The sequence below is a fragment of the Pseudomicrostroma glucosiphilum genome, assembly GCF_003144135.1.
Source record: "Pseudomicrostroma glucosiphilum strain MCA 4718 unplaced genomic scaffold BCV69scaffold_12, whole genome shotgun sequence".
Taxonomy (NCBI): Eukaryota; Fungi; Basidiomycota; class Exobasidiomycetes; order Microstromatales; family Microstromataceae; genus Microstroma; species Microstroma glucosiphilum.
In genome coordinates, this window is record NW_020289924.1 from 244,646 (window position 1) to 262,269 (window position 17,624).

General features: G+C 58.0%; 8 protein-coding genes across 8 annotated transcripts; 4 read left to right on the forward strand and 4 right to left on the reverse strand.

Moving 5' to 3' along the window:
* BCV69DRAFT_47320 (PP2C-domain-containing protein) lies at window positions 1-2,365 on the forward strand. The gene is made up of 5 exons (XM_025495310.1): window positions 1-380; window positions 478-541; window positions 644-1,524; window positions 1,607-1,716; window positions 1,787-2,365. Exons 1-5 carry the CDS (start codon window positions 358-360, stop codon window positions 2,299-2,301), a joined length of 1,593 nt encoding a protein of 530 aa, XP_025346353.1. The 5' UTR covers window positions 1-357; the 3' UTR covers window positions 2,302-2,365.
* On the reverse strand, window positions 2,192-3,304 carry BCV69DRAFT_47344 (hypothetical protein). The gene is made up of 2 exons (XM_025495313.1): window positions 2,922-3,304; window positions 2,192-2,780 (listed from the first exon to the last, which is right to left on the reverse strand). The coding sequence occupies exons 1-2, from the start codon at window positions 3,069-3,071 to the stop codon at window positions 2,430-2,432; spliced, it is 501 nt and encodes a 166-aa protein (XP_025346354.1). The 5' UTR covers window positions 3,072-3,304; the 3' UTR covers window positions 2,192-2,429.
* Window positions 3,305-3,826: 522 nt separating this feature from the next.
* Window positions 3,827-4,458, reverse strand: BCV69DRAFT_47342 (hypothetical protein). Its single transcript, XM_025495312.1, has one exon. The coding sequence runs from the start codon at window positions 4,271-4,273 to the stop codon at window positions 3,878-3,880; it is 396 nt and encodes a 131-aa protein (XP_025346355.1). The 5' UTR covers window positions 4,274-4,458; the 3' UTR covers window positions 3,827-3,877.
* On the forward strand, window positions 4,459-9,446 carry BCV69DRAFT_47341 (hypothetical protein). The gene has a single exon (XM_025495311.1). It carries the CDS (start codon window positions 4,644-4,646, stop codon window positions 9,168-9,170), a length of 4,527 nt encoding a protein of 1,508 aa, XP_025346356.1. The 5' UTR covers window positions 4,459-4,643; the 3' UTR covers window positions 9,171-9,446.
* On the reverse strand, window positions 9,246-11,547 carry BCV69DRAFT_47480 (hypothetical protein). The gene is made up of 3 exons (XM_025495314.1): window positions 11,137-11,547; window positions 9,855-11,054; window positions 9,246-9,748 (listed from the first exon to the last, which is right to left on the reverse strand). The coding sequence occupies exons 1-3, from the start codon at window positions 11,489-11,491 to the stop codon at window positions 9,723-9,725; spliced, it is 1,581 nt and encodes a 526-aa protein (XP_025346357.1). The 5' UTR covers window positions 11,492-11,547; the 3' UTR covers window positions 9,246-9,722.
* A 130-nt stretch (window positions 11,548-11,677) lies between these two features.
* On the forward strand, window positions 11,678-16,124 carry BCV69DRAFT_284353 (RNI-like protein). Its single transcript, XM_025493011.1, has one exon. The coding sequence runs from the start codon at window positions 12,092-12,094 to the stop codon at window positions 15,824-15,826; it is 3,735 nt and encodes a 1,244-aa protein (XP_025346358.1). The 5' UTR covers window positions 11,678-12,091; the 3' UTR covers window positions 15,827-16,124.
* On the reverse strand, window positions 16,096-17,068 carry BCV69DRAFT_47621 (hypothetical protein). The gene has a single exon (XM_025495316.1). It carries the CDS (start codon window positions 16,926-16,928, stop codon window positions 16,365-16,367), a length of 564 nt encoding a protein of 187 aa, XP_025346359.1. The 5' UTR covers window positions 16,929-17,068; the 3' UTR covers window positions 16,096-16,364.
* BCV69DRAFT_47620 (hypothetical protein) lies at window positions 17,069-17,547 on the forward strand. Its single transcript, XM_025495315.1, has one exon. The coding sequence runs from the start codon at window positions 17,210-17,212 to the stop codon at window positions 17,471-17,473; it is 264 nt and encodes an 87-aa protein (XP_025346360.1). The 5' UTR covers window positions 17,069-17,209; the 3' UTR covers window positions 17,474-17,547.
* The last annotated feature ends 77 nt before the right edge of the window (window positions 17,548-17,624 follow it).

Consider the following 17,624-nt stretch of genomic DNA (forward strand, 5'->3'; position numbering starts at 1 on the left):
CTGACGTGAAGGCAGTTCCCGCCCACTTGCTGCGACCATCCTCACCCTCCTCACCACTCGAGCCTCGAAGCAAACGCAACTTTGCTGCTTGCTCTCCTGGTCGCCTTTGCTTCCATCGCACGATCTTCACTCCCGGGTCTCCACCTTCTCGCACTCACAGAATCACTCTTCCTCACGCACCGCAACACACACATTCTCTGACCTCAGGCACAGCCCAACGCCAAGCCCAGATCATAAGGGATCCTAGAATTCTTCCAATCGAGCACTGCTTTGCCTCTGTCAATCTCGTAGCTGGTTCTACGCATCTCTTCTCTAACAGCGAGCTCCTCTCCTTCTCCACACACATCGAGCGCCAACATGGGCGGCTTGAGAACAGCTCTGTGAGTACATTGTGCCAGACTGCACGGGTCTCGCAAAGGTGAGGCGCTGACATGCTCTACATTTTCTTTTACACGTCGCTGATCTTATCCGCCACAGAGATGGATCAGGCAATGCCAAGTCAAAGGCCGAGTCCACGGCAGAAGGCTCTAACACACATGGAGTAAGTTAACTGCGTCCCCTCAGCTGCTTCACCTTGGCCATGCTCTCATTCGCTGATTCAATCCCTCTCAATCTTCCGCAACTGCTTTCGTCTCGCCCACAGGTCGTCAACCGACACCCCGCTGCCGACCACGCTCAGCAGACGAATGAGACTGCCACTACCTCCTCATCGGAGGCGAAGGACCCCGCCTCCACTACCAAGGCCCTCTGGCCGTTCAAGGTAGGCGTGTCAGAAGACCGCAACCGGCGCTGGCGTCGGACAATGGAGGACGCACACGCCTTCGTCTATGACTTTGGTGGTGTTCATGGCCAAGGCTACTTCTCCGTCTTCGATGGTCATGCGGGCAAACAATCAGCCGAATGGTGCGGAAAGCACTTTCACGAATACCTCGTCGATGCGCTAGCCACGAGCTCACAGGACGGCAAGTCAGCTCCAGTGCCCGACGTACTCAACACTACCTTCCACAATGTCGACGCTCGACTGTATGAATTGGCCAACGAGGAGAAGACTAGCAGCGGATGCACGGCTGTGACATGCTTCTTGCGACTCGAAGACGAGGCAGGGAAGCCACTAGCCTTTGCTTCCACCGGCGGCGTTCACCCCGTGGCGGCTAGGAGGCTCAGTGGGATCGGCGGTGCCGCGAGCGCTCAGGATCAGACTCCCAATGAGGCGGGGAGTTCACCAAGTACTGGTGGCACCGCTTCGCTCCCTTCGAGCGAAAGCGGTGGAGGTGGGACCTCTGACAAGGGCGGCAACGGCGGGAGCATGTTCAAATCTTTTGCAAGGAGAATGAGGGGCACTTCTTCGGGGGCCGAGGTGGAAGAAGAAGAAGAGCAGCCGCCAGCGAAGGGCGAGTCATCGTCAAATGTTGAGCCAGGCAGCGACGCAATTGCGGGACCAGATGGCCTGGTACAGATCTCAGGCGCAAAGGTTAGGAGAGTGCTGTACACTGCGAATGTTGGAGATGCGCGAGCCGTTCTTTGGTAAGTATGACGCTCTTTTGGCTTCGACGGAGAGCGAACAGTCTGACTCATCGTGCATCCCTCTTATCCTTCTTGCTACCAGTCGACGCGGGCAAGCAGTGCGCTTGACGTACGATCACAAGGCTTCAGATGCGCAAGAAGCAAAGAGAATCACAGATGCTGGAGGTTTCGTCATGAACAACCGTGTCAATGGTGAGTGCGCGATGAGAACACGTACATTGAATGACACCCTTGAGCTGATACTGAGCCGACCTGTTCACAGCCGTCCTCGCCGTGACTCGATCATTGGGAGACTCAGCCATGAAGGAGTTTGTTGTCGGTGCTCCGTATACCACGGAGACGACGCTCACCGACGATGACACTTTCCTCATTGTCGCCTGCGATGGTCTATGGGACGTCGTCGATGATCAAGATGCCGTCGATCTGGTGAAAGACGTTCAAGATCCTATTGAGATGTCGCAGCGCCTGTTGCAGCACGCGCTGAGCAACTTCTCTACGGATAATACGAGCGTCATGGTGGTGAGATTCCGTGTGGATGCCAGCGGCTTCCCTTCGACTGCTGCTCCTCGCACTGGCTCATCTACCGGCGATGGCTCCTCGGCTACTTCTGTGTCAGGAGGGCTGGCAAAGCAAGGTGACATGACCGGATTCGCCACGACGGAGAGTCCAGAAATGGAGACCTCGAATAGCGGGATCACTACATCGATTTCTCAACGTCAACAGGAGGCGGCGCAGGAGCAGAGCGATCGAAGCAAAGGGTCCGCCGAAGCAGACTGAAGCAGATCGGGACTAATCTGGTCGTCGTCGCATCCGGCTCTGTCTCTCCGTGCACTGTGGAAGGAAGCATCGATTCTGTTTCACGAGACTTGCGTCTAACATCTGTACGACTCGCTGTGTGCTACCTGCTACATGCAATGCCAGTCTGATCTTTGGGAAGCACAGCCTGCTATCATCGCCACGCATTGCTCTTTCATCTGAACTCTGCATGCTGGCCTATCCATGTAGCTGAAATATTCGCCGACGAAAGGCGCGATTGCCGTGGCCGTGGATGGGGCTTGGCATCGGCATCGCTCCGACTGACAATTCGGCCGATGGCGGCTTGAGCAAGTGTGGGGCGCTCCGGAGGATATCTGCGCTGAGCAAGAGTGAGTAGACTGCGCAGGTTTCCAGAGGGAGGGAGTTGGCTTTCCCCTCTGTTTCGCCTGCTGTGTGGGCGAGGGAAGGCAAAGGAGGTAGCTCTCTCTCTCTCTCCAGGGCTGCAAGGGTGCAGGTGGGTGAGCGTGGCGCAAATCGCGGCGGGCGTGGGCAAATGGGCGTGGCGTGGCGTGGGACGGCGATGGATTGGCCTGCCTGCACGGCCCCTGCCGAACGGGCCGAGCTGCACCCTGACCACTCACCCTCATTTGCCAACCCCGGTGGGCGCGCCCACTTTGCCTGACTGTCTGCTCTGCATCGCATCGCATCGCATCGAACGTCCGAGGCGGAGGAGAACTTCCATCCCACACATCCGTTGCCTGGTCCGCTTTCCCTCTCGTCTGCCTTTTCATTCGTCTCGACTGATTCCGTATCGTCTAGTCGTTGTCACCGATCCTTATCATCTAGCTCATCCGAACAAGATCTTCCTCCTCTGACCCTCCTGCGGTCCTTCTCATCTTCACCTCGAAGTGGTCACATTCGCTGCACTTCCGGCACAGAGCAGCTTCTTCCGCCGTACCTCGTCACACACCCAAGAGGTCTGAGCGCTCACTCCCGGCGCCTTTGTCTGTCAAGTCTTAGAGGTGAGTGTCAATGTTCCTGCCTCTGCTCTCGTTGCATCGTTAGCGGGTCATGCTACACGCCATCGCAGCAGCTTTGGCCTTGCCTCCCCAGGCATGGAAGCTTAGCTTCGAAAGGCCTAGATGGACACGAGGCTGAGTCAGTCTTAGTAGGCATACTCTTCGGCGCGGGCCGCGATGATCATGCGTACGGGAGGCCCGGCGCTGGCACGAGGTCATAGTGGGCCATCTTCTCGGCCATGATTTTCCATTTCTTCCAATTCTTCTTCTTCATCATCTTCATATCGCCGAGCCTCTGCCGCCATGACCCTTGCCCACTTTATCCGAAAGGTGGCCGAGGTGGCGGCGGAGACTGCGATTCGAAGCATGGCGAGGCAGTGAGCGAAGAAGTGGCCGCCAAGCCTCGTCGACGGCGCTTCAACCGCTCCTTGCGGTCTGTCTCATTGATGGCGAGGGCGGTAGAGGGAGACCCATGAGCTCTTGCATATGGCGGCCACATGGTCCGCCCCAGGAGCCTCGTACCCAGACGGTGGGCGGCCTCAGTCCGGATGCAGCACTCCTTTTCACGAGTGTGTGCATCAGTTAGGTGATTGTGCTCGGGTCCCCACTCCGGCTCCTGCCGAGGGCGCGTAGAATAAGGTGCATTGCCGAGGCAGGCAGGCATTTGGGAACTGTGTTGCAGCCATCACACACTGGCCCGCTCGCAGCGTTCCATCGCCAGCCACACCGTTCCCATGATCAGGATGGGAGGCACTGCAGCAGCGATGCCGAGGTGCACGACAAGTCAAGGGTAGACAGTCGGGTGACATGCCATTCACCCAGACAGGCGCATCGCAGTGGCCACTCGAGGCGCGTATCCAATCCTCACTCCGCCGTGTGGGAAGAAGTGCATGACACTCGCCCAGTGCCCTTCCGCGGCACTTCAGCCAAGGCCAAGAGGCGCTGCAGCAAAGGCATCCGTTTGGCATGCGCATCTTCTCCCCACACTGTCACGCACGATTCCAGAACCAAGGTGCAAGGAAACAACACACTGATACACCACTTTGCTTTTCCCCCCCTCTCACTCTTCGCCCCTTCCCCGCCTCGCCTCCCGATGGGTGACCTTCTATCTTCTCACTGATTCGTCCGTCCAAACATCCCTTCTATCATCCACATCCACTTCATCATCCCTCGGCCCTTTCGCAACACGCATACTTCTTCATCACCTACTACCACCGGCGTCAACATCCTCTCCACCATACGTCTGTCTCACACGACGACCATCTATATCACCTTTGGCCTTGGTGCCACGCCACTTCCACATCACTCTCTCTCTCACTGATCCTTCGATCATCGGCCTTCACCATGTCACGCCATCGCGCTCGTGACCCTGATCACTATCTGCATACATCGTCCTCTCGCTCGCGCCGACACGACAGAAGCTACGACAGAGGTTACGACAGAGGTTACGACTCTGAGGAATCCCAGACTCTCTCTTCGGCAAGACTCGCAGAGCACAACCGAGCCTTTGAGAAAGCTCGTCTTCGCAAATCATCTGCACCGCAGCTCGACGAGGACTACCGCCGCCAAGACCAACGCCGTCGCCGTCGTCACGCAGATCACTCGCCCGTCGTAGACGCCAGTGAACAGTTCCTCGGTGTCCTGCGACCACGCCCTTCGGTCAATCTTACCCGCTCCAGCTACAACGATTTGCGGGGCAAAGCCAGTTCAGAAGTACCTCAGCACTTCGAACGTCCCACAACACCTAGCAGACGCCGCAACTCGAGCAGCGCACATCGGAGAGACATTGGCAGCCGACAGAGCGACTACGAGAGAAGTCCCTACAAGAACCACAACTCGGACTACGAAGACCTTGGTGTCACCTCTGTCGTCAAACTCTTTGGCGAACGTCCGAGCCAGAACCCTCCTCCGCTGCCACCGGCACCTCATCGTTCCTACTCTCCTTATCTGGAAGAAGTGAGAAGGTCTTCCTTTGCTTCTGGCAGACCCGAATCGCTCTACACCGCCGACCCAATCGCTTCCAACCGCTACTCGTCCGGACGTGCCGGCTCAGTCTACGGAGCATCTTCTGTAGGTGGAGATTCTTCTACCCCAGGTCGACGCCGCAAACTCTTCAGCAAGAGCAGGAGGCGTGACGAGGCCCCTCCCTTGCCAAGCATCAACAGCGGCTTTTCATTGTCGGGCATCCAAGACCGAGAAGACGACTATCGCCCATCCTCTCGCTACCAATCGGATCGCTACAGGGAAGATTACCTCTTGCCTCCTCAGGTCCCATACGCCCGCGCCTCAGGAGGAAGAGGCCGTGACTCGTACCAATCGTCTCGAAGAGGATCGACAGACACTCGCCGCTCCTACGCAGCTGACCCGTTCGAAAGTCCCAAGAGATCATCACGCAGGACTGCCCTTCCTGCCGAGAACCTGGCAACTGCCCCCCTTGTAGCTGCACCACCTGCTGAGCCCGTTGACCCGGAGATGGCCACCATCCTTTCCCGTTTCTCCTCGCGCGAGATGGGCGACCATCAGTGCAAGCGAGGCTACCCTATTGCTGTTTTCTGCGGAGCCCAGTCCATGGACGTGGGAGGCATTACCAACTCGAAGATTGACGGCGCCTACGCTCTCTTCTTCGGACCTGGACACCCTCAGAATGTGCAGCAACCCATGACAGAAGGCGAACTCAAGCCATCACACCTGCAGAACCCAAAGGCACCTACTGTTGCCGCTACGGGACGTCGCGCTGAGCTCATTGCCACCACCCGAGCTCTTCAAGCAGTTCATGACTTGTACCGAGGCAAGGCTTGCGCTCACATCTGCATGGACTCGGCGTACGTTGCCAAGGCTTGGGGCTCTTGGATTCCCAAGTGGGAAGAAGAGGGCTGGCCCGGTGACGAGCACATCAGGAAGACGTACAGTCACTCTGGCAGTGGCTCCCAAGCTGCTGACGATGGTGCCAAGAAGAGCAACAAGCGCCTGGCAGATGAAGACTTGCTTCGCGAGCTTGCCGCAATCCGTCGTCTCTACGCTCGTGCCGAGCGAAAGGGCACCGGTGCTGCTCACCTCTACCTCATCGATCGCAATGCCAACCCTGCAAACAAGCCCTGCCGCCTCATTCTGGACAACATGCGTATCCGTGGTGTCAGCCCGCCACCCAGTCCGGGAGCCATGTCGCCGAACCGACGCGACTCGAACCGAAGGAGCTCAAGGACCGACCTCGTCAACGGCCAAGGACGAGTCCGCGATCTACCCAGCGGAACCTCTAGCAAGAGGCTCAGTCGACGGGAAGAGCCAGGGTCTCGCGCAAGCCGGGACATCCGTGCTTCTCGCAGTGGAGCATTGTCTTCTAGCCGGCGCAAAGACGCTGTTGCAGAGGTCGATGAGAGCAACATGAGTGATATTGCTACCGCTCCTTTGGGTCGACGTATCAGTGCGAAGAGCACTGCTTCCGCAGTGACCGCTCTCGACGAGGACGAGACGGCTGCTCGACCTGCTGTCACGGCTCTTGAGGGTGTCGAGCCCAAGAACGAAGACGTCGACGCCGAGACTCCAGCAGAGCCCAAAGGCATGCTTGCGACTGGTCTAGCCTCGGCCGGCGCTCTCTTGAGCGCTGGCTTCCTCTACTCTGGTCTAGCCAGGGGAGGTTCCCCTGGTGCCGAGGACTCCAAGAAGGTAGAGGCTGCCGTTCCCGACGAGTTCGATAGTGAAGCCGAGGGGGACGCGCCCGCGTACACTGCTGGCAAGGCTCTAGCCCCTGTTGAGAAGGGAGACAGCACCAAGATTCCAGTCGCAGCTGTTGGTCCAGCTGCTCAGAGCTCTGATGGCCCTGTCATCGAACCAACCGCTCCTGTCATCGTCAAGAAGGACAGGAGGACTTCGAAGAAGCCTTCAGAGAGCGTATCTGCTGTTCCAACCCTCGCCCCAGCGGCCGCCATCTCTTCGCCTACCAAGGATAGCAAGCGTCGCAGGTCGAAGATGACCGACCTCGTTGCGGAGAAGCAGCTGAGCCCAAACAGGAAGTCTCTGAGCAAGAAGACGAGTGACTCTGCAGTCCGTGCTGCACCCGTCGTTGTTCCCAATGCGGTCGAAGAGGAGCCTGAGGTAGAGGTCGTCAAGCCAGCACCCGCTCGTCGCACTCTCGCTGAGCGCAAGAGAGCTGCTGCAGCCGCCACCGAGCAGAAGCTCATTGGTGCTGCCGCTCCTGTGGTTGTCGACCAAGACTTGGACTCGTCCAGCAGCGAAGAAGAGGAGGACGAATCCGTCGCTCCCACTCCCAAAGCTCGACCTGCAAGCCAAGCCGCGGTCAGGAAGAGCAGCGCCACACCTGTGACTCCTCTGGCCACTAACGGCGCCTCTGCTTCCGAGAACATGACCGACTCGGAGGCAGAAGCTGATGTTGTGCCATTGGCGACGCCCAAGAAGTCCGGCATCTTCGGCAACCGGAAGAGGGCCGCACCTGTTACTCCAGTGGCGATGACTCTCGAAGTGCCTGAGAAAAATGGCAAGCTTACGCCTGCGAAGAGAGGAAGCTTCTTCACTCTCCTGAGGCGAGGCTCCTCGGCTCCTCCTTCGCCAGCACCTGCACTCGACAATGCTGCATCCTCGCCAGCTGCCCTGACCAAGTCTCAAGCTGCCGCGCGTGCTCCCGAGTCAGTAGTCAGTGCCGTGGAGACTGATGTGACCGAGGCTTCCGAAGAGGCTGAGTCGGCCGTCGAAGCTCCTTCGGTCATTGCAGAAGAGGACGAGGAGGCAGAGCCTGTTGCTGAGCTTGCTACCCCTGCCAGCCCTGCACCAGTGACTCCAAGGCTGACCTCGCCTGAGCCACCCTCTGGTGGTCGTCTGACCAATTACGGACGCAAGAGGGCCGAGAGACAGGCAGCCGCCGCCCTTCTTGCCCCGCCTGCCGTCACTGCCATTCCGGACCAAGACTCGGGCCGCGATGCATCAGTGGTGACGGTGGATGAAGCTGCCGAGTCGGAATTGGCCGGCGTTGCATCTTCTGCTGGTACCAACACTGAGTCTGCGGCTCGAGTGCCCATCCACCCTTCGCAGAGGGGAGTGCGCAAGCAGGCGTCGATGCCCGCCACCCGTCAAGTTGGTGAGACTGCCAGCCTGGCACCCAGCAACAAGTCTACCAAGTCGCTCGCTTCCGGCCGCTTCAGGTCTCTCTCCTCGCTGGGAGGCCGCAAAGGCCTTGGAGCCGCTCCGGAAGACGAGGAGTGGGCAAGGCAGCTCGAAGGTAGCAAGAAGAAGAGGGGCTTCATGCCCTGGGGAAAGAAGGGCGAAAAGGCCCCTCCTGTCCCTGCCGTACCTGCCAGCTACGCAGCGAAGACTGCCAAGAGTGAAGATGCCCGAGCCGCTGCTGTAGCCAGTCCTGAGTCCGAGGCGGACGGAGCGGATCAGAGCCTCAAGGGCAAGCGATCTCTTGGCATCCTCCGTCGAGGAACCAACACAGTTGGTTCGAAGAAGACCAAGGTAGCCCCCGTCGTTGCTGCCGAGGACTCCCCCTTGTCAGACTATGACGAAGAAGAAGAACTCGAAGAGGAATCGGAGCTCGGTTCGAATCTTTTGGCCGAGGAAGAAGAGGAGCAAGCAGCAGAAGAAGAAGATGGCGATGAGTCCGAGGCAGTCTCTGCCTTGGAGGACAACGAAGCTGCACGTGAAGTCGAGGAGAAGAAGGCAGCCGCACCAGAGGAACTTGCCCCTCCTCGTTCTCGGGGCGGCCGAATCTTGAGCTTTGCCTCTCCCTCCTCCGCCAAGAAGGGCCCGGCTGCTTCCCCTGCCACTGCAGCTTCACAGCCAGCGGCGGTCAAGGCAAAGCCGGCCAAGGAGCCCTTTAAGTTCAAGAAGAGCTTCAGCAAACTCGTCGCTCTCGAGTAAAGTGCAGGTCAGGAGCAGGAGAATTGGAAGCTGAGATTTCGGAGCTGGAAGCTGGAAGCTGGAGCGGGAGCGGTGATACCCCTGTCCGTCGGACCATACCTTTGATCTTGTCTCGTGATCCGTTCGTTACCCCCTTCCTCTTTCCTTTTTACCTTGTAAACCCGGAACAATCTTGCGTCGTCTTTCTCTCTTTTCCTATCTTTATCGAATGCTCCTTCCGTTGCGTTTCCCTTTTCCCTCTTACCTTACTTAGGTTTCCTGTCTTTCTCTTCTTCTCGTTCAACCCTGTCGTCCCCTTTCTTTACCCCTCTTGTAGCTCTTTGATTCTTCTCCCCGTTTCCCTTTTTTCTCTTTTGGAATTGCAGATAGCCCTTCTTTGCTCCTCAATCTGCATCTCGCTACACGCACGAGTGAGCCCATTGCTGGTTTTATGTATATCATCTATAAAGGCCCACGGTAAAGAGGAGAGAGCGTATGGAACAGGTTTGAAATGCTACGAGGTATGGGCCGTTTCGTACTGGAGAGCGATTGGGAGCCAGAGGGAGGGAGAGTCTAGTGCGCTTCTGCCGACCGAAGATCTGTATCGAGATGATGAGGAGAGTGAGGAGTGTCAGTTCCAGGTTCTCCTCCCTATGTCGCCGTACCTGCGCCAGCGCAGTGTGCTGGTCGATGTCAGATACTCACCTTTGGCCAGCTGTGCCTCTTTCCCCGTCACCCGACCCTGTGGACCTCCACCACCACCAGCAGCGGCCCCAGCAGTCAAACCAGCCTCTTCATCCACCAGATCCTCCTCTTCTTCCTCTTCCTCTCCCCTCTCGACCGTCTCATCTCCATCTCCTTCACCAGGAGCATCAATGACAAATTGATTCGTATCCCGCTGGCTGAGCGCCTCCTGCGCCAATCTCAACGCCTCGGTCGCGTCTTGCTCCTTCTCCCTCTCCCTCGCAGCGACGGCAGCAGCAGCAGCAGCAGCAGAAGCAGCCCCGTCATTGGATGCGGAGAGGCTGGTGCGATCCATACGTGAGCTGAGTGCGGCGGGGGAGACAAGTCCCATCTTGCCGGTGGTGCCCGGCGCGCCTCTTGCTCCTTCCTCGAGGGAGAGAGGTCGACCTCCCGCGCCTCTGGACCTGTTGAAGGAGGGCTTAGGTCCAGAGATGGTCTGTTGCTGGAAGCGCGTACCTACTGCGTCTGCCACTTCGCCCAAGAGACCACCCAGCAAGCCCTTGACTCGATCGCGCGTGATCCCCGTTGGTCTCGCGGTGGGCGTGGAGCCGCCTAGGATTGATCCGGGTCCCGTAGAGGAGGAAGAAGGACCGGCGGTCACGTCGTTGAAGACGGAGAGGAGAGCGTCTTTGGTGGATGTATGCCGCTCTACGGGCTGCAAGAGGAAGGATTGTGGGAGGTCCGATTCGAAAAAGGTGTGTAGGAGGGGAGAGGCAAAGATGAGGGCTCGGAAGGTGGCCTGGGAGAGAAAGGGGACGTCGAAGGCAGCAGAGGCATCCGGATCCAGGCTCTTTGATGCTGACTCGGCAGCAGGCGACGGATCGACTTCGATGGTGACGCTGCCTTTTTCCTGGATTTCTTGAGCCAGCTTCGTAGCACGGGCGACAGCAATCTCCCATAGCGCATCCTCGCCTCTCCTCAACTCTGCCACCCACTCCTCACTGCCGACAGTCTTGACCTGAGCTGCTGGGAAGCCCTGCCAGCTAGCAGAGACATCGTCTGGATGAAAAGCAGCATCTTTTGGCGGTGACTCGGTGATATCGCTACCTAAGAGGGCCTGTAGCTCATCGGCTACGGCTGGTTTGGGCCTGCCTGCGACAAATGTGACGAAACGCAATGACGGGAACCGCCGCTCGTAGAGGAAATTGAGTTTGTCCAACCCTGGCGAGAGATGGAGACGAGAGATGATGAGTCACACCTGCGACTGTTCCTGTTGAACATCTAGCCCTCAAAGCCTACTCACTCTTTAGCACCTCTTCATCCTGCTGAGCGCCGGCGCCTTGCTCCTTCTTGCTACTTTCGCTGATGTGCCCACTCTGCCGGCCGATGCGAGGATGACCTCCGATTAGCTTTGCGCGCTCTTCGTCTTGCCAGCCTGGCTCTTCCTCTACGCAGAATCTGGCAATGTCCAAAAGTCCCTCGTAGGACGTTGGCTTGTCCTCTTGGGGTAGATCCTGGAGTGCTGTGAGTGTTTGCGAGGAGAGGGCGGGGAGGAGAGAGATGGGACATTCGAGGAGGCGTAAGAGTATGGGCGATATGGCTTTCGGATCTGCGAGGGATGGTATCTGATCTGCGGATGCTATGATGAGGGGTGCCATGGCGAAGGGTAGAGAATGGTGATGGTGATGGTGGTGGTGTTACTTTTGGGTGGGTGTGGGTGCGTATGTCCAGCGCACGGAGGTGTTGGATGCCAGTGTGGAGTGACTGGGCGGAGCGGAGCCAGGCGAGATGGTCTCAGGCCACCTGCACTCGGGCCAAGCCAAGCAGCACCAACCTCCCCTGTCCGAACAACCATCGTCGTCACCACCTCTACCACGACCTTGTCCTTCTTCCCTCACCTCTACCATCATCACCCACTCCTTCTACTCGCTCCATCCTCTGGTCAGGTTGGGCAAGTTCACCCGGCCCCCGTCGTCTTCAAGAGCTGCCCCATCTAACCTCCTGCCAGCTACTACCCCTCACTACCACCTCCAAGTCATTCACAACGCCAGGCAGACGTAGTAACACGCAAAGAGACCCACCTACGTCTCGCCTCGCCTTGCCCTCCCTGCCTGTACGGCGCAGGGTAGTCGCAAGTTAGCGAGCGAAGGAGCAAAGCCCTCGAATTTGCTGCTGCTGCCTCATCGCCTGCTCCTCTTCTTCACCATATAGGTCTCGCGGCCACCTCTCGGCGGCACTTGCCGGCCACTTCGCCAGCAATGGCAGACCTGAATCCCGCACACACACCCTCGCCACCCTCGGCTTCCCAGTCCAGGTCCTCTGCTGGTCCATCTTCGCCGGCTGTACGACGCTCGCCCCTAGCATCGGCCCCCGTCAACCAGCTGCCCATGGAAGACGCGGGGGAGAATGCGCCCCCATCCCCTTCTAGCGCCTCGCAGCCATCTGATGCTGGTGATGGGCCAGATGAGGGATATGGAGATATCTCCCCATCCTATCGTGCAAGACGCCACGGATCTGACAGGAGAGGGGGCTCCATGTCGAGCAGGTCAGAATTGCCCAAGCCCAAGAATCTACTGCCTCAATCTCCATCTACTGCTCTAGGAGGCGGAGGCTGGCGTCAGCCCCAGGCCAATACCGACATGCTCTCGCCTGCCAATCTGCCCCACGAGATTCTCCTTCACATCTTTAAGTTCCTCCTCACACGGACTACCGGTCACGCGTACCTACGGAGCTCCCTCATGGTCTGCCGCTCCTGGTGTCTTTGCGGCGTGGAGCTGCTGTGGCATCGCCCGGCCTTCTTCCATCTGTCCTCCCTCGTCAGGCTCATACAGACCATCAGGTCACCCGAGCAGACCTTTCCCTACGTGACCTTCATCCGAAGACTCAACTTCTCGGGCATCGCTGGAGAGCTGACGGACCAGCTCTTTGGCTTCATGTCCAAGTGCGTCAGACTAGAGCGCCTGGCCATCGCAGAATGCTCTGAGCTATCAGATCAGGCGCTGAGCTCCACCTTGTCCTCCCTCAACAATCTGGTGTCGATCGACCTGACCAATGTCAAGAATTTGACCGATGATACACTTGAAGTCATGGCTCGGAATTGCAAACGATTGCAAGGCGTCAATTTCACCAATTGCAAGAAGATCACCTCAAAGGGAGTAGCAGCTCTGGGAGAAAACTGTCCACTGCTCAGAAGGGTGAAGTTCTGCTCTTGCGAGCTACTGGGCGACGAAGGCGTGCTGCCGCTCATCCTGGGCTGTCCCATGCTGCTCGAAGTCGACTTCTTCAACTGCCCTGTCATCTCTGATCGCGCTGTTCGGCAGATCTGGATCAGCTCGAGTCACGTCAGGGAGCTCAGGCTGGCCAATTGTGGACCTCTGACAGATGCTGGATTCCCTGCTCCTGCTCGGATGTTGACCAGCTCCGCGGCTGCCCTTGATCTGAGCCCTTCTGTTTCGACTAGATTAGCTGCGCCGAACGTAGATCATCTGAACAGCGCAGTGGGTCAGCATGGCAGCGAATCTGCTCCAACAAGCCGTGGAGCATCTCCTGTCGGAGCCATGCGAGGGACGTCACCGGCACAAGGGCGATCATCGCAAGCCGGTCTTGCCCACAATGGGCTATCCTCTACACCGTCTCGTAGTTACACAGGCCCGATGTCACTCTCCATCCCTCTCAAACCTCCCAAGACTTTCGAGCATCTCCGCATACTCGACCTCACCAACTGCAACACCATCTCTGACGATGCCATCGAGGGCATCATTAGCAATGCCCCTCGCATCCGCAACCTCGGCCTCTCGAAGTGCACGAGATTGACAGACGAAACAGTGTATAGCATCTCACGGTTGGGCAAGAATCTGCAGTACCTACACTTGGGGCATGTGAGCAACATCACCGACAGGGGCGTTAGGCATCTGGTTGATCACTGCACCAGGATCAGGTATTTAGATCTTGCAAATTGCACCCAGCTCACAGACCTGAGTGTCATGGAGCTGGCCAGCAAGCTGCCTAAGCTCAAGAGGATCGGACTTGTGAGGGTCCACCACATCACCGACAATGCCTTGTACGCCCTCGTTGAGCGTCATCTGAACCTGCAACGGGTCCACTTGTCCTACTGCACCAAGATCAGCGTAGCGGCAGTCTTCTGGCTTCTGGAGCGCCTGCCAAAAGTTACTCATATCTCGCTCACGGGCGTGACGGCCTTCCAGCGACCTGAGTTGCAGTCGATGTGTCGGCCACCACCTGAAGAGTTCAGCGCCACGCAACGTGAAAGCTTCTGCGTATACAGTGGGCACGGCGTAGTCGAGCTGCATCGCTTCTTGAGAACCGTCTACGCCAGTGAGGCTGCTGCAAGACAATTCATGGGTCAGACGAGCGATCTGACAGCAGAGGACTACAGAGCCGTGCATCTGATGAGGCAAGTGGCGGAGCGCACTCGTGACGAGAGAAGATGGAGGTATCAGCGTAGTGAAGCGGCTAGTCACTTGCAGGGGATGATCGCGGCTACCGGGGCGTCCCAATTACAAGCCCGTCTGCAACAATGTCGTTACCTTCCTCACCCCAACCCCTGGACGGCCTCATCCACCTTTCCCCTTGCTCACGTCACCACCTCATCCACACTCCGCTATCCACCCGAGCTCAACGAGCACTTCAACAACGCAGGTGGCATTCCGACAATGGGAAACGCCGACCGACGAGACGAAGAGGACTTCCCACTGGCTCCCGAAGATTGGAGAGATGAACATGTCAATCAGACCGGACAAGGCTGGCCGGCAGGTGTCAGCAGTCCGGACTTCGCCCAGATGGACCCCAGAGTCTGGTCGGCGCCCGCAATGCCAGCCCGCGGGACAGAACAAGGGCAGAGCGTTCCCTCGATCGGGACCAATGCTGGAGTTCCGCAATCAGTGATGAGACATCCTCTAGAGCCCTCGCGCAGCGATGGACCTGGCGCAAGTGGGCCTTCAAGCAACACAGCGATGCTCGGACCCTACGTCGGCGCCAGAGCAGGTTCCCATGCTTCAGCAAGGCCGCGTGGGCAAGCTTCGTTCGCCTCGCCAATGGCTGGCGCACCTTATCCTCACACAGGTCTACCCGACGTACGTCTCTCCCGACATGCTCCGAACGTCTCGGCGACTTTGACCCCGTCGCTCATGGGCCCTGGACCTTCCGGTAGCCTGGAGCCGCGCTGGGGAAGCGCCCTGCTGACCGATCCTAGCGAGACCCTCATGGCTTCCCAGCCCCGTCTCGCCAACTCCACGTCACCAATCTATGGCCAATTCCAGGAGCCGGTGCATTCTCGAGGTGGAGGCGGAACAGCCGCCGTCGGCCCCTCCAGCAGATCGCCCTCTTCTTCGACTCAGCCTTACGGAGTACCAATCAGCGACAGCAGCATTGCCAACTTCCCTCCGCCGCATCCTGCTGCTATGGCCAGGAGCGCGGCTGCATCAGGCGCCCCACTCACCGGTGTCGAGATCGTGAACGCTGCAGGCAGACAAGGCCAAGCAGGCAGTGGTGTAGGCAGCGTCCGGGAGCCGTCGCAGGTGCGCTCCATGTTCGTGGACCAACGCAGGGCCATGGCGAACATGAATCGAGAGAGGGACGCTGTGGCTCGAGATTTCCAACGACGAGTGCACGAAGCAGCACGAGGACAGCAGGGAGCCCCTGCCGGCTCGGGAAGTGACGCCACGCAACCTGCTACATCAAGCTCAGCGCCAGTGGGGGGATCGGTCAGGAACACATCGCCGATGAGGCTTGATGAGGAAGAAGCCGGTGATGAGTCGGACGACAAATTCGTCGATGCAGTCGGAGATGCGTCCATGAGCGGCAATGTTTCTTCGTCTTCTCAACCCATTGGGGCCGGAGCCAGTAATGGGGTACAGCCCCGGGGATTTGAGACTGGCCAGGAGCAAGCCGAGGCAGACGCAGATCGTTCTACGCCTGACCGATTGGCCCACGTGCGGGAGCAGAGGTTGCGAATGCTCGGAGAGCAACTCTGAATCATGACATTGCGGGGCTTTCGGTTTCAGTAGAGTCGGGCAGCGCGAGGTCTCGAATTGCGGTTCAGCTGCCGACTGTCACAGAAGGACCTCGGCCTTGCTGCCGACTCTCTTTCGGCGCTTCTCCCGTTCATCCATGCCGACGGTGAATGCTCTGCTCCGCTCCGCTATATCCATGCCCTTTACAATTCTTCTTGCTTGTTAGTACATCCATCCATTCATGCTCATTCATGCACGCTTGTATGTCTTAGCTATCTGCTTGCTCGCCATATCACAATATGAGAGCAGGTTCATCCACATTCATCGAGCAGTGTGATTCGGTTTCGGTCTCGGTAGAGGGAATCGGCTCGTCTTGTTTGTTTGAGCGTGTAGAAAGATTCACACACGGCATCGCTGCGCTGCACTCCCGTCGAGGGGCCGATCAATGTATTTGTGTGAGGGGGTTTGGTCAACTTTTTCCCCTCTGAACCTGACTGTGTGACTCTGATACAGCGGAGGTGGCCTGTCAATTTATCAGAAGCCGGCATCGGATGGATGACTATATCGTAGACTTAAGCGTAAGGGTAAGAAGCTCGCCTTGCAGGGCATGATCATGTATGCCCTCCTGGCGGCAAGAGGCTTGCCAGAAGTCTTGCATCACAGGTACAAGCGTAAAGGTGTGCAGCCGGCAGGTCTTCTGGTCTCTAGCATGAATGAGCCAGAGGATCATACTTGACTCGTAAGGGCGTCGAGATATCCCTCGGAACCATGCCGCTTCCCCTTGCGCAAGCTTGAACGCAGTCCCGCCGTCTGCACCGTGTCTCACAATAAGCCGAGAATCATGCATACCTGCCAAGCCTCTCCATGCGTGTATTTGTGTGGATTCCCTGGCTGGCTTTGATTGAAGAAGGGTATGAGAGCGGGCGGAGAAAGAAGCTTGCTGCACGCTTGCGGGTAGGTAACGGTCGGCGGCGGAAGCCATGTACCGTAAAGCCGGTACGCAGAAGAAAAGGGAGTGTATATCGCGGTCCACTTTCAGGTCGGAAAGTGTAGAGCCAACAGCTTGGTTCGATACAGTGTTGTATTCATTACAATATCGTAGGAAGCCTTTCATTTGGACCATTGTACCCAGCGAGGTAGGCAAGAAGCAGACAACGGTAATGCTGCTCCGATACGCTCCGGTACTCGGAGTGCTCGTCTTTTCCTTGAGTTCCCGATGCCATTCAGCTTTACCTCCCTTGTTTGTTGACTAAGTCGTGGCTTCTGGCATGGTCAAATTTCATGTCCCGATACGGCACCTCAATCTTTCGAAGCCGTGCCGGGAGGTGTTTTGGGACCCGATGCTTCCATACGAGTACGCCCGCGGGAGCGGTGCTCAGAGCGGACTCACGAAATTAGTACCACATGACCGGTGCTAGACGTCGATGGGCCGCACCCTGGCACCTATTTGGGTTCATACCTGCCCATCGCCAAGACGATGAACCTACTCGTGTGGCGCGGTGGCTTGTCAGACGTATAGACACATTGCTCCTCCACCTTGGTCTTCTTGCACTGTTATGCAGGAACCGTGAAGACTCTCGGCCCCTTTGGCAAAATATGCCTGATGCCTGGGACCAGAAGCCCAAAAATTACCATGCGTCGCCCGATGGACTCCAGCCCCGTCCATAGCACTATACGCGGAGCCCGATCTTACCAACCAGTGAGGTGTCTCCACGCCAAGTCTTCTCTCGCGCTCGAAGATGAGCTCGGGTGCGCGCAGATCGGACTTGTCTGCAGAGATGTCCGAGGCGGTGGCCATCGGAGGCGTCGCGTGGGCCCG